The sequence below is a fragment of the Cupressus sempervirens genome, chromosome 2, assembly GCF_028749045.1.
Source record: "Cupressus sempervirens isolate cs-2001-9-10 chromosome 2, ASM2874904v1, whole genome shotgun sequence".
NCBI lineage: Eukaryota > Viridiplantae > Streptophyta > Pinopsida > Cupressales > Cupressaceae > Cupressus > Cupressus sempervirens.
In genome coordinates, this window is record NC_143119.1 from 658,560,987 (window position 1) to 658,575,796 (window position 14,810).

Here is a 14,810-nt window from a genome sequence, read left to right on the forward strand (position 1 = left end):
ATCAAGGGCCTATCCAACTGTTGTGAATAGTTTGCCACATACACTCCATTGGGCCATTTTCAAGTGACAAATCTGTTTACCAACATTGTCATAAGTAGTTAGGTGGTTACTTTAAGTGGTTACTAGGTACTTATCCAAGGGGAGTCTACAAATACAATCTCCTTTGCAATGTAAAGGAGGAACTTTTTGACAAAGGGGAAACTATGGAGAATTTTTTTTGGATCTACACCATGTATAGAAATGCCTTTCAACTTGTATATTTTCAAAAGAATATGTTAAATTGTAGCTTTTGTCGGATTGAACTGTCTTAGAGTTAGTCCTTTCTATGGTTATTTTTAATCATTAATTATACATACTCTAATATATATATTGTATGCTATATATATTATATATAATATATTGTATGCTATATATTATATATTATATATTTCTATATAATATAGATATGTTATAATTAATAATGTTTTAATTAATGATTAATTAATATATATAACCATAGAGACATGTCTCTTCACAAGACATGCCTCTTGAAGATATATTTATATATCTTGGAAATCTGCAATTGAAACACATAGAATTACAACAATGTTACTACATTTGCAGAGATCCTAAATCTTACATGATATCAGAGCAGAGACTGCAAATGTTAGCAAGTGTTTGAGGGAAGTGGTGGAGTGAAGGAATTACAGAAAGTCAGAAGTCAGTATTTAATATTTTATTTCTAAGGCTTCATAACTTCACCATAGCGTTGGAGCTGCATATATTTTTGCCATGATAGGATATTTCATCGTGTGTCAGAAAATATATTCTAAATGACATTTAGTCAAACCCTGCCTATTTTCAATGGGCTTGATAACTTTATTATATTGCAGTAGATAGAATTGAGCCACATAAAATTAAAGATTTATTCATCTATGGTTTATGTGGAAGTACTTTGGGAATATATTAAGCATAAAATTTCTCTGCATATAATATCATTTTTGGGAGCAATATTAAGTTGATCATCAGGACATTCATCTCCAGTAGCAATTAAATTTCTGTTAACAGCTTCAAACATCGCTTGAAGATTGACCAATGTCTTTAAGATTTAGTTTTGTCTAAATCTGCCTTCTAGCAGTGTTTTTTTGTGCTTGGAAGTTGGATTCAAGACATGTACTCCTGCTGACCATTTTGGAACATAACTATGGAGAACTGGCGGAAATATTCAAATGGGTACCAAGGCATGAATGTTACCATTAAACTTAAACTGCTTAAGACAGAATAGATAAGAAGCAATAAAGTACTAACATTTGCCACTTCCAAGCTCATGAGAATTTGGTTGACTCGAATCAGCAAATGAGAATAATACAGAGGAAAAGAGACAGTGTTATCACCAATCACTGTCAAGGTAGAGATATGGGGGCATTGGAGTTGACTAATAATAAGAGGACACTTACTCAGAAAACCAGTACTGGTGACTAATAATAGTTGTAAAACATCCACGATATTTATGTAGGAAGATTATTAATTAGGGTTTAGAAGAAAACAAAAGAATCAATGTATAGTACTAGAATCAATAACATAACCTGTGTACAATCAATGTGCAGCGATCAAACCTCAGTGACTACTGGAGCCATGATATGAAAGACATGTTTATTATGCCATCAGATTTTAGAAATTCATGATTGGTGACCATTCTTGGGAGAGGTTCAAACGGCAATGGGGAAAACTATAGATATTGAGAGCTTTCAGAATAAGACACAAAATCAGACAGCAATGGGAAGATGCAATAATGAAGAAATATATTACCATGGAAAGATAAAGAGAAGTGAGAAGCGATGACTATGGAGAGATTGAACTAGCAAAGGCTTGTACGGTATCACCTGTCACGTCTTAACTGTGCAATCAAATACATCGATCTTGACAAAACTATAATATATAGTTAAGGCTGTTGATAATATTTTAATAGTCTAAAAATAGTTGATAGGAGGGACGAGAAGGGTCCCATATATGTGAGGATACAATGAGATTGTGGGGTCGTGGTGAGGAGACAGATGACTCATAAGAAGAGTGTGCCCTCGTTGATATTAAAGCATCACATCCCGCATATCTAAGGTATGACTATGCATCCATTTTTTGTTTAAAAGGTAAGCATATTATTATTATTAGTGATGTTCCCTCAAATTATGTCAATATGTTAAACACATGCATGAATAAGTATTACTCTAAATTGATATGGTAGACAACTATTGAATGAAGAAAATATATCTATAAAAGGATGGTATTACAATCATGTTAAATGAAATGATTAGATATTGAGTTGTAATTAAATTGGGTGGTGATAAGATAAGCATGCCTCTATTGCCTTAAATTAAGAATTGAGCTTAATAGATGAAGTCATCTAAAGAGCGTTATCCTTGCTTACATGAGATAAGTATTTTCTAGTCCAATTTTCTAATATTGTATTTCTAATATAGTAAATCCTCCTTATTTTCCTATACTATAAGTTAGTTGCCTTGATCTTCCTTCAAGAATTTCATTGCAGGAAGAGGAAGATTGAGACTCATATGGACCCTGAAATTTCATTAGAGGCAACCTTGAAAGAGAGGACCATACAGAGGATATAATTTCATCAACTGCCAGTGATATTGATCATATTGATTCAAAGGGGGGAATAATAGTCATTGTTCTATTCTCACTTGAACCGTATTCCATTCTCAAATAATCTAAGAAGAAGTACAAGAACAATAGATTCACACTATGGTGCATAGGTATTGTTGTGCGACTAGGAATGTATCAGTTTTTGGCACTGCTCTATGTAACATTGGGAGTCAAAATTCAAACCTATCATTTTGATTGATGAATATAGAGAAAGACATAAATATTAGGAAGTTGGTACTAACAACAGTTATAATGTGAAATAAATTGGAAATAAGAAAGGAAAAGTTATTAATACTAATTGAAATGTTGCTATAAACATTGTCAAATCTGAAGTATCCATGACAATGGGTGACATCACAAATTAATAAAATTGATAATCAAGGCACTTTGAGGAGCTTCATTTATGTGGAGTTTTAACTAGTACAGAGTTGTCACAACAAATATATTTAAAAGTATTGACATGGAAATGATTCTAGTGCCTTTCCAAAGTTTTGAGGAGAGAGATGTAAAATTGTCTATCAAAATGACACATATTGACCCTACTACTATGGAAAGCTAGGGCAATTTCATGTGGATGACATAAATTTTAAGGAGTAAACTCTCTCTTTGGTGTTGCTAAAATTGTGTGTCAAATTCAGAAGTATATATAAGAGTGGGAATTTTACATTGTGGGGGTGAATGATTACCTCGACCAATGTTTCATTCCCATTGACGGCATTTTCTGGTGAATGGTTACCTTAACCAATGTTTCATTTCTCATTGGTGGCATTTTCTTTTTTAATGTATATGGACCTTAAATTGGAGCAACTTGTATCAAGAACGAGATAAGTATTTGTTGTCCTTGAGTATTAAATTTAATCACTTATTGTAATCTCTCTCTTATTTGAAATTATACACATACTATAAGAGTTAATCGCTTTGATTTTTTTCCTTTGTGTGTAAAGTTGATCTTGCAGGAAAAGATAGGTAGCTTATGACAGTAGCTCAAAAGAAGTTGTGATCAAGCTAGATAAAGTGAGGCTCTTGAAGCAAATGTCCTTGATGATTGAGATTATGACTATCTTTCTACATTAAGAGGGAGCATGACACTTCTTTGAAGGCAACACATGAGCTTAGAAGATCAAATACCCAGAGGGAGTCTAGAAATACATGTGTATGACTTCATGATTTTGATGAGCCTATTTTTATGTACATCATGAGGAAGTATTGACTTATCACCTGAAGGTTGAAAAGATTAAGATATTCAAAGGAAGTTTAAAAGTTTTATGAGTAACAAAATGATTTTAATGGGCCACACCTTGTGAACATCACAAGAAAATGAAAAGATCCTTAAATAACTTGCATGATCATACACTAGGTACCGAGCAGGGAAAATTGTTCGATGATATAAAAGTTGGAATTTCACATTGTGGGGGGTAGATTTAATAAACAATGTTCAAATTCCCACTTGAAACCATCTTTAGAGAGGAGATTTAATCATTTGACAATTATGGATTGTCGTAGAAAGATAAGTATTTCATACTCTTGAGTATTATAGTTATCTACTTACTATAGTCTCTCTCTTTCTAGGTTATAAACTTATATGTACTATACGAGTTAAATTGCATTGATCTTTTCCTTTATATCTACAGATGTTCTTGTAGAAAAGGAAAGTTGGTACGTTTACTACTAGGATTATTGTGCAGGCTCTGGAAGAGAACATCTTTTATGATTAAGATTATGAAGAGGAAATTTCACATTGCTTCAGATTAAGAGGGAGCAAATAAGAACATGATTCTGTCAAATTTTTTATTTAGAGGGAGTAGATCATATCACTTCAGAGGTAAACTTGACATTATTAATGATTATTGTTTCTTATGCACTTATTGACTAACATCATATGGTTGATGATTATATGCTACAGTGATAAATCTACTCTTGTAGAAAATGCTCCATGGCTTAATGTCATGTGACCTTGTGATACTGGTGCATTTATCACAAGGATGAGTTATATTAGTACAGATGAGCAAAGTGCTGATATTTTTACCAAGCCTCTTGCAAAGTTGAAATTGTGTACTTCAGAGGTAAAATTGATATGACCTTGTTGCAAATGCATTTATTAAACTAGATATTCATGAATATAAAATTACTTTTTGCTTGCAAGCTTGTATTGTGAAAAGTGACGACTTTTCTTGTGAAAGGTGATGACCTTTCGTGTGTTCTGATCTTATTATAAAGTGACGACTTTATTTTAGTTGATCTGTCTTCAAAAAATGGTTGAATTTGGTGTTATCTTTGTTCTTTGGGCCGGATTTTGCTGAACACATTGATAACCTTCCTGGGTCTTGAGGGTGATAGCCGGACACCATGAAAACCCATTGTTTTGAAAATTTGGGTTGTCTTTGTTCTTTGGGCCAGATTTTTTTCGGACACATTGATAACCTTCATGGGTCTTTTGGGCGATAGCCGGACACCATGAAAATCCATTATGGTTTCTTTCTCTCTCTTAGTTTAAAACATAATGATGATTACACCTTATTGTGTAAGTTAAGCTTATTTCAATTTCCCTTTGCTTAAGAGGGAGTATTGAGGTTTCTAGCCTCTTAGTGTGTTGAAGTAAATTCCATATGTTAATTTACATATGTGTGTTGATGAATTCATATTGATATGCCATTTTATGGATATCATAGTGAGATGATATCTCCTTATACTCAAGAACATAGTATGTTATATATCAATCTTTCCAAATGAAGAGGGAGTGTTGAGATAGCTTTGATTGTATCTAAGTCATAGCTATGGTAGAAAACAATTGATATACATATCATTGTTAGAATTAGATATTGTTGGCATGTTTGTTCTGACACATTTCGTGAAGCGATGCCTACTATAAAAAGATCTCACCTATGATATAGACTTCTTGTTGAGACTTATATTATCAAAGGATAATGTATCTATGTGATATATATATTAAGGTCTTTAATATGACATTCTAAGATTATTGTGATAATGTATTCTATTACAATCCTCTTGAGCTAAGAGGGAGTGTTAAATTGTAGCTTCTGTCGGATTGAACTGTCTTAGAGTTAATCCTTTCTATGGTTATTTTTAATTGTTAATTATACATACTCTAATATATATATTGTATGCTATATATATTATATATAATATATTGTATGCTATATATTATATATTATATATTTCTATATAATATAGATATGTTATAATTAATAATGTTTTAATTAATGATTAATTAATATATATAACCATAGAGACATGTCTCTTCACAAGACATGCCTCTTGAAGATATATTTATATATCTTGGATATCTGCAATTGAAACACATAGAATTACAACAATGTTACTACATTTGTAGAGATCCTAAATCTAACAGAATAAAGATGAATGCATTTAGTCGTATGTCTTGAAGGCATCATCGATTATTATTGTTTACTTCTCGTATGTGAAGTTTGTATTCTCCTCTATAATGGTGAAATTCCATAGTCTTTCCATTCTATGTAATTGATTTGATAAAACACATTCATCTCTTTGTAGCTTGATGCTAATTTATTAGAATATCCTGTCTTTTTGTATGTCAAGGTTTGATATTCTTATCTTGTCATCTTTATATTGTATGCAAAATCCCCCTTTGTAATCATTCTAGATCATGAATACCAACTAGAATTCGTATGTCTGCTTTTGGCATTCATGTTAATATGTACTTTCAGGTGAAAAGTACATAGAAATACAAATACCCTTATCATATGAGGCAGTTGCCCCTCTCAAATGCGAAGGTTGAAGTTTGATAGTAATCGAGCTCCAATCTATCTAATTGTTGTTGCGATTGTCATTGCTGTTAGGGTGAACAGGGTCATTTTTGAAGAAATATTTGCATTGACAAATCTGTTTACCAACATATTTTTGGTGGCTCTGCTGTGGAAATCAGAAACAAAGATCAATGTCTGTTTGGTTCCTCAGTTTTATACCTGTGTACAGTACAGTGGAATCTCTATTGCATTATCATGCAGAACAGAAAGGTCACAAGGAAGATGAGGTCAAATCCCACCATCTTGGAGAGTCTCCAAATGGATGACAAAGTGCTGTATGATTGCTGGGAATGCTACAAGGAAAGCATCTCTCATGGTGTAAAAACCAACCTGAGCATTGAGGATGATCATACATTTACCTTGTGGAGAAGCCTGTGTGTTAGATTTCATAAGTTAAAGAGTCTGCAACGGATATAAAGAAAGGGTGTGGCAGCTCGAGAAAAAAGTAGAGGTTGATGATGAAGAAGCTCCAGTAATCTCATCTAACTTCATCTCTTGCAATTACTCAGTCTGGATAAGGTTCAACAAGAAATGACACAGCCTCATGAAGACCATTAATCGGTAAGAAAACATAATGTAAGTGAGAAAAGATCTAATCTCATTCCCTTTCCTGAGTTTGGAAGTGTTGAAAGTTATTTTCTTCCTGGCACATTTAAAAATGATGACTTTCAGCTTCACATACAACTAGAATATGAAGCTTTTGATTTCACATGTGGTGGAAGTGTTGAAAGTTATTTTCTTCCTGGCACATTTAAAAATGATGACTTTCAGCTTCACATACAACTAGAATATGAAGCTTTTGATTTCACATGTGGTGGGGTTGAATGTGTTTTTTCAAGACAGACTATTGTAGAATCTTTTACTTCAAAAATAAGCCTCGACCTTCTCAAATTTCTTCACAGGAAAGCCCTTGCGCTGAAAATGAGACAATAGAAATTGATATCTATTCAAGGGTTGTACATTTTTTTGGTCTATTATATGTATTAAACTCAAGTTTTGATTATTTTGATGGAAATTTGTGGTACATTCTACAAATTTAGTAATTTATGTGTCTCTAAGGAATTTTTAAAAAATTATGCATTTTTCAAATGTTTGATAAAATTGCCAAGTAATTGCTGCATTTTCCCTGATTTTTCATCAGGTCCTAAGTTTTAAATGTTTTTGGTGTACAGTTATTTGAGTCCAAGTTTTTCAACTATTACTTGACCATCATTCACAGATTAATGTAAACCACACTGTTATATTTCTGCATCATTTTCCTTTATGCTCTGATCACACTTGCCAATGATGATTGGAACAATATACTGATTTTCTCCTCCACTCCAAATTTAGTGAAATTAAAAATTCAAATCCTTCCCTAGTTGGAGCTTGGAAAATTCACCAAAATATCTGATAATCCTCAATCATGCTTTGACAACAAAGATGACATTACTTGCAGAAGACATTGTAGCACCACTTTGGCAAGTTGAAAATATCTCGAATACCTTCACGATGGCATAATTGTGTTTCTTAGATGGAACCACCTAAGATTGGAAGAAAGTGTTTTGTTCTTAACCCCAGACGTGAATCCAAGAGGGATTTCAACCTATTGAAAGCTTAACAAACTTTCCATCCTTGGATGCCCTAAATTAAGCAACTCATTCAAATTTGAGAATTGGATGCAGAAAGGATAAGTTATCTCCAAATAAAGAACCAACTACTCCTATAGTCACCTTTTCTATTCCCCCCATTTATTTTCTTTTACTGTTCAATTTTATGTTCCCCCTTTAAGTATTTTAAAATTGTTGTTACATTTAAATGTTTAAAGAACACTTTTAATTTATTAAAATAATAGCTAAGTTAACAGATTCGCTCTTAGATGGTGGAATTCAAAATTTGGTTCACTGCAAAGTCAGATTCGGTTCGAATTCGCTCAAAAATTCTGCCATGGTCAGGTAAGTTTGCTGAAAATTCTCTTAGGACCCTGTAAGATTTTTGGATGAATTTGGAAAACTTTTGATTTGGACAGAGGAACCCAAAATGAATTTGGGGCGAATTTGACTGGAAACATCATTTTTATTGACTTTTTCATAAAGATATTTTGCCAACTTATGTCTATTCGACTCTCCAACCCTAGAAGTGACCACTAAAAAGGCTAGAAGGGTTGTTTTATATGTCATTTGTGCATTTGTGAATGAGAAGAAACAGTTCTTGCCTCCTTCTGTGTATGAACTTATTTGCTGCTGCTGCATATATATATATAAACATCTTGTATGAACGAACCCAAAATGAGTCCGAACGATTTCAAACCCGAACCTCAAACCTGCATCTGTACCGGCAACTTAGAATAATAGTATTAAGTTTCCCCAAAATAAAGTGAGTGATTGGACTCGACTTGAATAATTTTAATTCATCTCACTTGCACAATCCTTTAGTTAATGGGAAATGGGGATAAGGTAGAGGGCTTCTCCATGATGCTAATCTGAAAATGGGGACGTGACAGAATGCTAAGATTGCACACCTTTGGAAGTGGTTTCATACGGCCTTTTTTACTTTTAGGCACTAGACCTTTCTGGTGTTCTTCAGATTGCTTTTGATATATTTATTACCGTTTGGGGATAATAATTATTTTTCTCAGCTATGTGCAGACATGTGGAATGGGATGACCATAACAGGTTTACTGTTTATGGTCCAATCCCTTAGTTGCATGACCTACACTATATATAAGTATAGCTTTTAATTTCCATAGAAAAGATTGTTGATTTTGAGTTAAATGTTGTTGAACTCTTGTTTGTTTTAATTCTCAACTGGCATCAAATGGATATGACTGACAGTTGCTGTATGAAACATGTCCAAATTGAAGTTTCACTCTATATTTTTGTGTGTTCTCTATGCATGAAAATAAAGAAAAAGCTTCATCACTTCTCCATGTTCCTGAAAATGTGGGATTTATATTCTAATTATTAAATGTTGATGTAGAGTTTACATCAATATTCATTTTGTATGTTTTGAAATTGACCAGCTAAATTGAACGGGCATTGGACAGGTCAAACTCCACCTGCTCATCAAACATAAAAGACATTCGCTCTCAAGCGATGGCTGACACTTCTAGTACCGTGCCTAGTGTTGCCGTTTTTGTAACTGTACCAGACAAAGAACAAGGTACGTATGAGCCAACAAAATATGTAATACATTTACTTCTACATTATTATTTTGAATGTTCAACGATCTTGCTGTTGTGTTAAGGGACATCATTGTAGCCTGAATGCCACCCATGTTTGGAATGTGCAATTGCCATACCTCAATCAAGTTCATAAAGAGGGTCTGTGATGTAGTGAGAAGATAATCTATTGCAATTGCCATACCTCAATCAAGTTCATAAAGAGGCTCTGTGATGTAGTGAGAAGATAATCTATAGCCTGTTGATTTCTTTTCAGATTGTACGTGATAGGATATTGTATATATTTTTGTTGTATAATCAGAGAGGAAGAATTATTCTTCCTTTATATTTATCGGTGGTGCCCCTTTACCAAGGGTCAGCATGCTTCCCTTAATATAATATAATAAATACTATACTATTATATAATATAATAATTTAATTAGAATAATTGTATCACAATAAATTATACTATCAATGTAGTTGTATTATTGTGATAATATAACTATATTATCACAACCTTTTTTTTATTATGTCAGCCTGAAGGAATCCAATCATGACTACAATAACATTAACATTCCCTCTTAGGGAGGGATCCAATGTCCACCATGGCTACTCCCCAAGGGTGGGTCCATTACGATTAGTCCCATCACAGAATCACTCAATGTGATGTCGTCATCTCATTATGACATTCACCATGGCTACTCCTAGAGGGTGGGTCCATAACGGCTACTCCCATGAATGGAAATGCAAATGAGCACAAGTGCCCATCACATACTCAACGTAATGTTGTCATTTCATCATGACATTCATGATAGCTACTCCTAGAGGGTGAATAGGCACAAGTGCTAAGTTATGGAGTCTCTCACATGACATCCCCCATAGCTACTCCCAGAGGGTGGAAACAAGAAGCCCATCACATGATCACTCAATGTGATGTTGCCATCTCATCATGATGTTCACCATAGCTACTGCCAAATAGTCATGGAATCTCTCTCATGACATCCAGCATGGCTACCCCCAAAGGGTGGATCCACCATGGCTACTCCTAGAAGGTGGAACAATGGCTTTCACCTCAAACATCTCCCTCACAGAGAAGAAGGCATTAACAAGGGTTAACACCTCAAATTTCTCTGTCTTTGAGAAAAATTCATTATAGTACATCTGAAGAAATCATTGATGTTAATACTCCCTCTCAAAAAGAACTTCATTTTCCACAATTCCAAGCTTATCTCGAATATGCACAAACTTCTCTCTAGCAAGGGGCTTAGTGAGAATATCGGCTAAACTTGTCTTGTCAACTAAACTTGTTAACTTCAACTACTTCTACTTCTAATTATGAATGCAAGGAATCGTGGATGACTTGGACTCTACTAGATGCAACTTGATTGGCAACTAGGCCCACCTAGTGCAAACTTCTAAGAACACTTAAATGGTTTTCAAATCAATATCTCCTCTCCAATCCCATTAAATTTATAACTAAAAATTGAATATCAATTGAAGTTAAGTGCTTTCAATCATCGGCTTAACACAAAAGGCACACTTACAATCATCAAGAGGCTAGTGGCTCGGATTTGTTCAAGTCAAGCATGTAAACATCAACAATTGCTTCCATTCAACTGAACTACTCAACATGAAATAAAATCTACTCCAAGTGAAAGATTGAGGAAACCATGCAACACTTTAGAGAAATATTAAGTAATTCAGCATGAAGAATCAATAATTAACTATCAATTACTTCAAAAGCTTCATAACAATGATTTGATCAAGTCTCTCCCTTAGCTAGCCTAATCTAATTTAGTCTTCTACTAGTGCCAACCTTCTAAGTCTTCTACTATTAACTTTTCTAACTCTCTAATCCCTTACAAATGAGAAGGCCTTGGCCTTTTATACATATCCAATTATAACGAAGGGCCAAGATTGATTGAAGACCAAGGGCGGAGATTAATCCCCACAAGTAGCCAATTATATGAGGGAACCAAATCATGGGCCAATAAGAAAATTACCATGCATTTGATAGCGAATAAGAAAATAGGACACTTGCCATGATGTGATTGAATGTACTTGAAATAGGAATTTGTTGTCGGTAGAAACTGTGTAGCCAACGGGTTCATGTTGTCGGTATAGATTTTGTAGCCGACGGGTAGATGGTATTGTTATGTAGCCGACGGACCCCTTTGGGAAGGTTCGGCCGGAAGTATTTATACCCCGTCTGGGATCATTGTAAATGATCTGATCATCTGTATGTAATCTCTTGGCATATGCGAATAATAAAAGGAGATTTGCTGTTCTTGTTCATTGTCTGTGTGCATTAATCCATTAATCTATTTATCCCATGCGGTAAACAGAATTTCCTGATTGGATTAGATAGTCAATTGCCACCTCATCAACCCTATCCTGTGTATTTATTTAAGAACATGTGCCTTGAATCCTGGCTTGTGGAATATCTGTTAAAACTGCAAATATTTCTTGCTGGATTGTGAGAAAGTAACTCTGATTAATTCTTCAATTCCTTAAGGAAGATTGTGGTAGCTCGAATTCCATTTTTTTCCATCTTTAAAGTCTTCCCCATCTTCCTGAATCTTCTCACGGCCTGACTTGATTTGGCATCCGTATCTCAAATTGGATTGCACTTGTGAACTTGGTAACGTTGTCTTAACGTGGTTGATCCCAATTGGAAATTTCTTGGATGATTCCTGATGTTGAATTCATCTTCTCATTTGGTGCCTCATCCTTGAGTTTGTCCCTTGATGACTTGTTCCGAATCTATCATCCCATTTCGATGTCTTGAGCTTGAGTACGAAGACAGCCCTCTTGCAGCATGCTTGGAGTTTTGAGCTCCTGAGCTCAGAGTATCATCCTGCAATATTGGAGTCTTGAGCACCATTCAACTTTTCCCTCCAGCGGCTTGCCTTGCAAAACAAGAGAGGAGAGGGCATCGAGTTGTGAAATTAATAAGCAAGAGAAAGGAAATCTGAGAGCTATCTTGCATTAACATTGAAGAGGCAGCCCTTGAGCTAGGAGTATCATCCCGCAATATTGGAGTCTTGAGCATCATTTAACTTTTTCCCTCCAGCGGCTTGCCTTGCAAAACAAGAGAGGAGCAGGCATCAAGTTGTGAAATTAATAAGCAAGAGAAAGGAAATCTGAGAGCTATCTTGCATTAACATTGAAGAGGCAAGATGAACTTTCATAACCGCAAGATGACCTATTAAATTTGTTTTGAAGTGCATCTCATTAAATGCCTTCACGAAGATCCAAATCCTTGAAGTTAGTTTCCCCCCTTATAATACTCTATTGCTTTGAGGAGAGCCGAAGATTTAAAATGAGGCCGATCACTTTGAATTAAAACTGAATCACTTGACCTCCTCTGTTAGACCAGCATTCAAAATAGATCTGCTGTACCCTCATGAATTTCCATTGTAATTCCAATTTACTCTCTTGATATAGTGAGTATTTTCCAGTGACGAGGATCTGCAGTTAATTATTATTGAAAGTCATTTAATGGAACATCTCTAAAACATGAAATTATAAGGGATTTCGCTCTATGACAATTCACTGCCTTTTGATTTGCAGAGGTATTTTGCTTTGTTTTTTTTGCTAAAATGAATTGTCTTACCTCTTTATATAGACATTGGGGTTTGAGGAGGCTCACTCCCCACTGCAGGCTGACTTGGCCTTAAAATATTTGAATGAATTTAATGACAGCTCACTGAGCTGACCTGCCCAAGGGAGGTGAATTGAAATATTTTACAAATAAAGGATCTACTTGGTCTTCTTGGCGAGATTTTCATGTATTTGAAACATTGCAATGTCCTTTCAACCCCAAACCCTCTCAATGATCCATTAATTAACAAAAATTGTGATATGAGCAGGGAGGGGACAGTTTTGAGAGTCAGGATTATATGGGGTGGAAATCATCTGATAGAGGAATTCCGCCACCCTTTGACTTCTCCTTAGTGCTGTTATTACCCAACAACTTGTTCCTACACAATTTAATAACTTTCCTCCTAATTTGCGCTCTACAGCCCCTTGTCACCCATTTTTGGTCCAGTTTTGATCCTGATATAGAGGTCGGAAATTTTAGACTTTGAGGAATTTTTGGGCGGAAATACTGAGATTTCAGAAATTCTGCTATCATCTCTTGTGCCCTTTCTTGACTTAATTTATTCCATTCTCAACTTTCAGCCCTCAAACTGCCTTCCAAACCCTCCAAGTTCATTTGGTTTGGCAAAGATATACATTTAGAAGGGGGTGGGATTTTGAAAAGTAGAGGAATTAGGGAGCAGAATTACTCTAATCAGAGGATTTCTGCCACCTATAACTTTACCATAATGACATTTCTTTAACTCCAAGGTCTCTTCTTTTAACACCACTTGACTATTTGCTTGCTCAATTTCCGTCCTATAGACCTTGCTCATCCCCTCTGGCACAATGCTGATCTTGCAATTTAATGGCCGAATTTTGAAGATTGGAGGATTCCAAGGTCAGAAGTCCCGCAATCTCAGGAAATACGCCTGCCTCATGTGGCTGGAGCCCTAGACTTGCCTCAGAAATTGCTACACATCTGATCTTTAAAGTCCCTCCTCTTTCTGCCAAGGATTTCTTGCCCTCAAAACCCAAATAATCAAGTCACTCAAACTTGGGCTTCCAGTTTGATTCCCTAACATCATCAAATCTTTGCTAAGGCTACAAGACTTGAAAAAAGAGTTAATATCTAAGACCTAAAAGACCACTATAACTTATAGCTGAGGCAAAAAGAGGGTCCCCATTCGCAATGGAGCAATGGTGTACAAACATCACAACACTACCCAGAAATTCTGGCATCTGTTATTTTCCCTGTGATTTTTGTAACAGCTGGTGGTGTTTTGCTCTAATGTGTCATGGCTCGACTCACATCTGTGCTTCTTATCTTGTTAATTATAAGATCGTTTCTTGAATGAGTGGACTGGCATTTCACATATCATGGAATGCATTTTAGTGGAATTCACAATCCTAAGGTTTTCCATCTTGTACTTATTACACTGGACTTTCGTCTTTTCATTCTTGCAATTTAAGCAAATCAAAAGTTAGATTTCAGTTTGATTTCCAGACCATTGCACTTGCTCGAAAATTAAAATCTAGATATGCACAGCTGGAGATAAAATTTGCATCTCTTCTTGAATTGAAGGGATCTTATGATGGGATTGTGATCTCTGTCAATTCCCTTTGTGCAAGGGGCAGTTTTTATC

The 14,810-nt window shown here is 35.0% G+C and overlaps 1 protein-coding gene across 2 annotated transcripts in view; it reads left to right on the forward strand.

Annotated features, from left to right (window-relative positions):
* Positions 1-14,810, forward strand: part of CUTA (Nitrogen regulatory PII-like, alpha/beta) — an 83,823-nt gene that overhangs the window by 44,570 nt on the left and 24,443 nt on the right. The window contains exon 2 of one of the 2 annotated variants that reach the window (XM_089814958.1): positions 9,469-9,584. In XM_089814958.1, the coding sequence (XP_089671084.1) occupies positions 9,469-9,584 (116 nt within the window). Of the gene's footprint in view, positions 1-9,444; positions 9,585-14,810 lie in introns of both variants that reach the window. The other variant, XM_089814959.1, reaches the window with a different exon arrangement.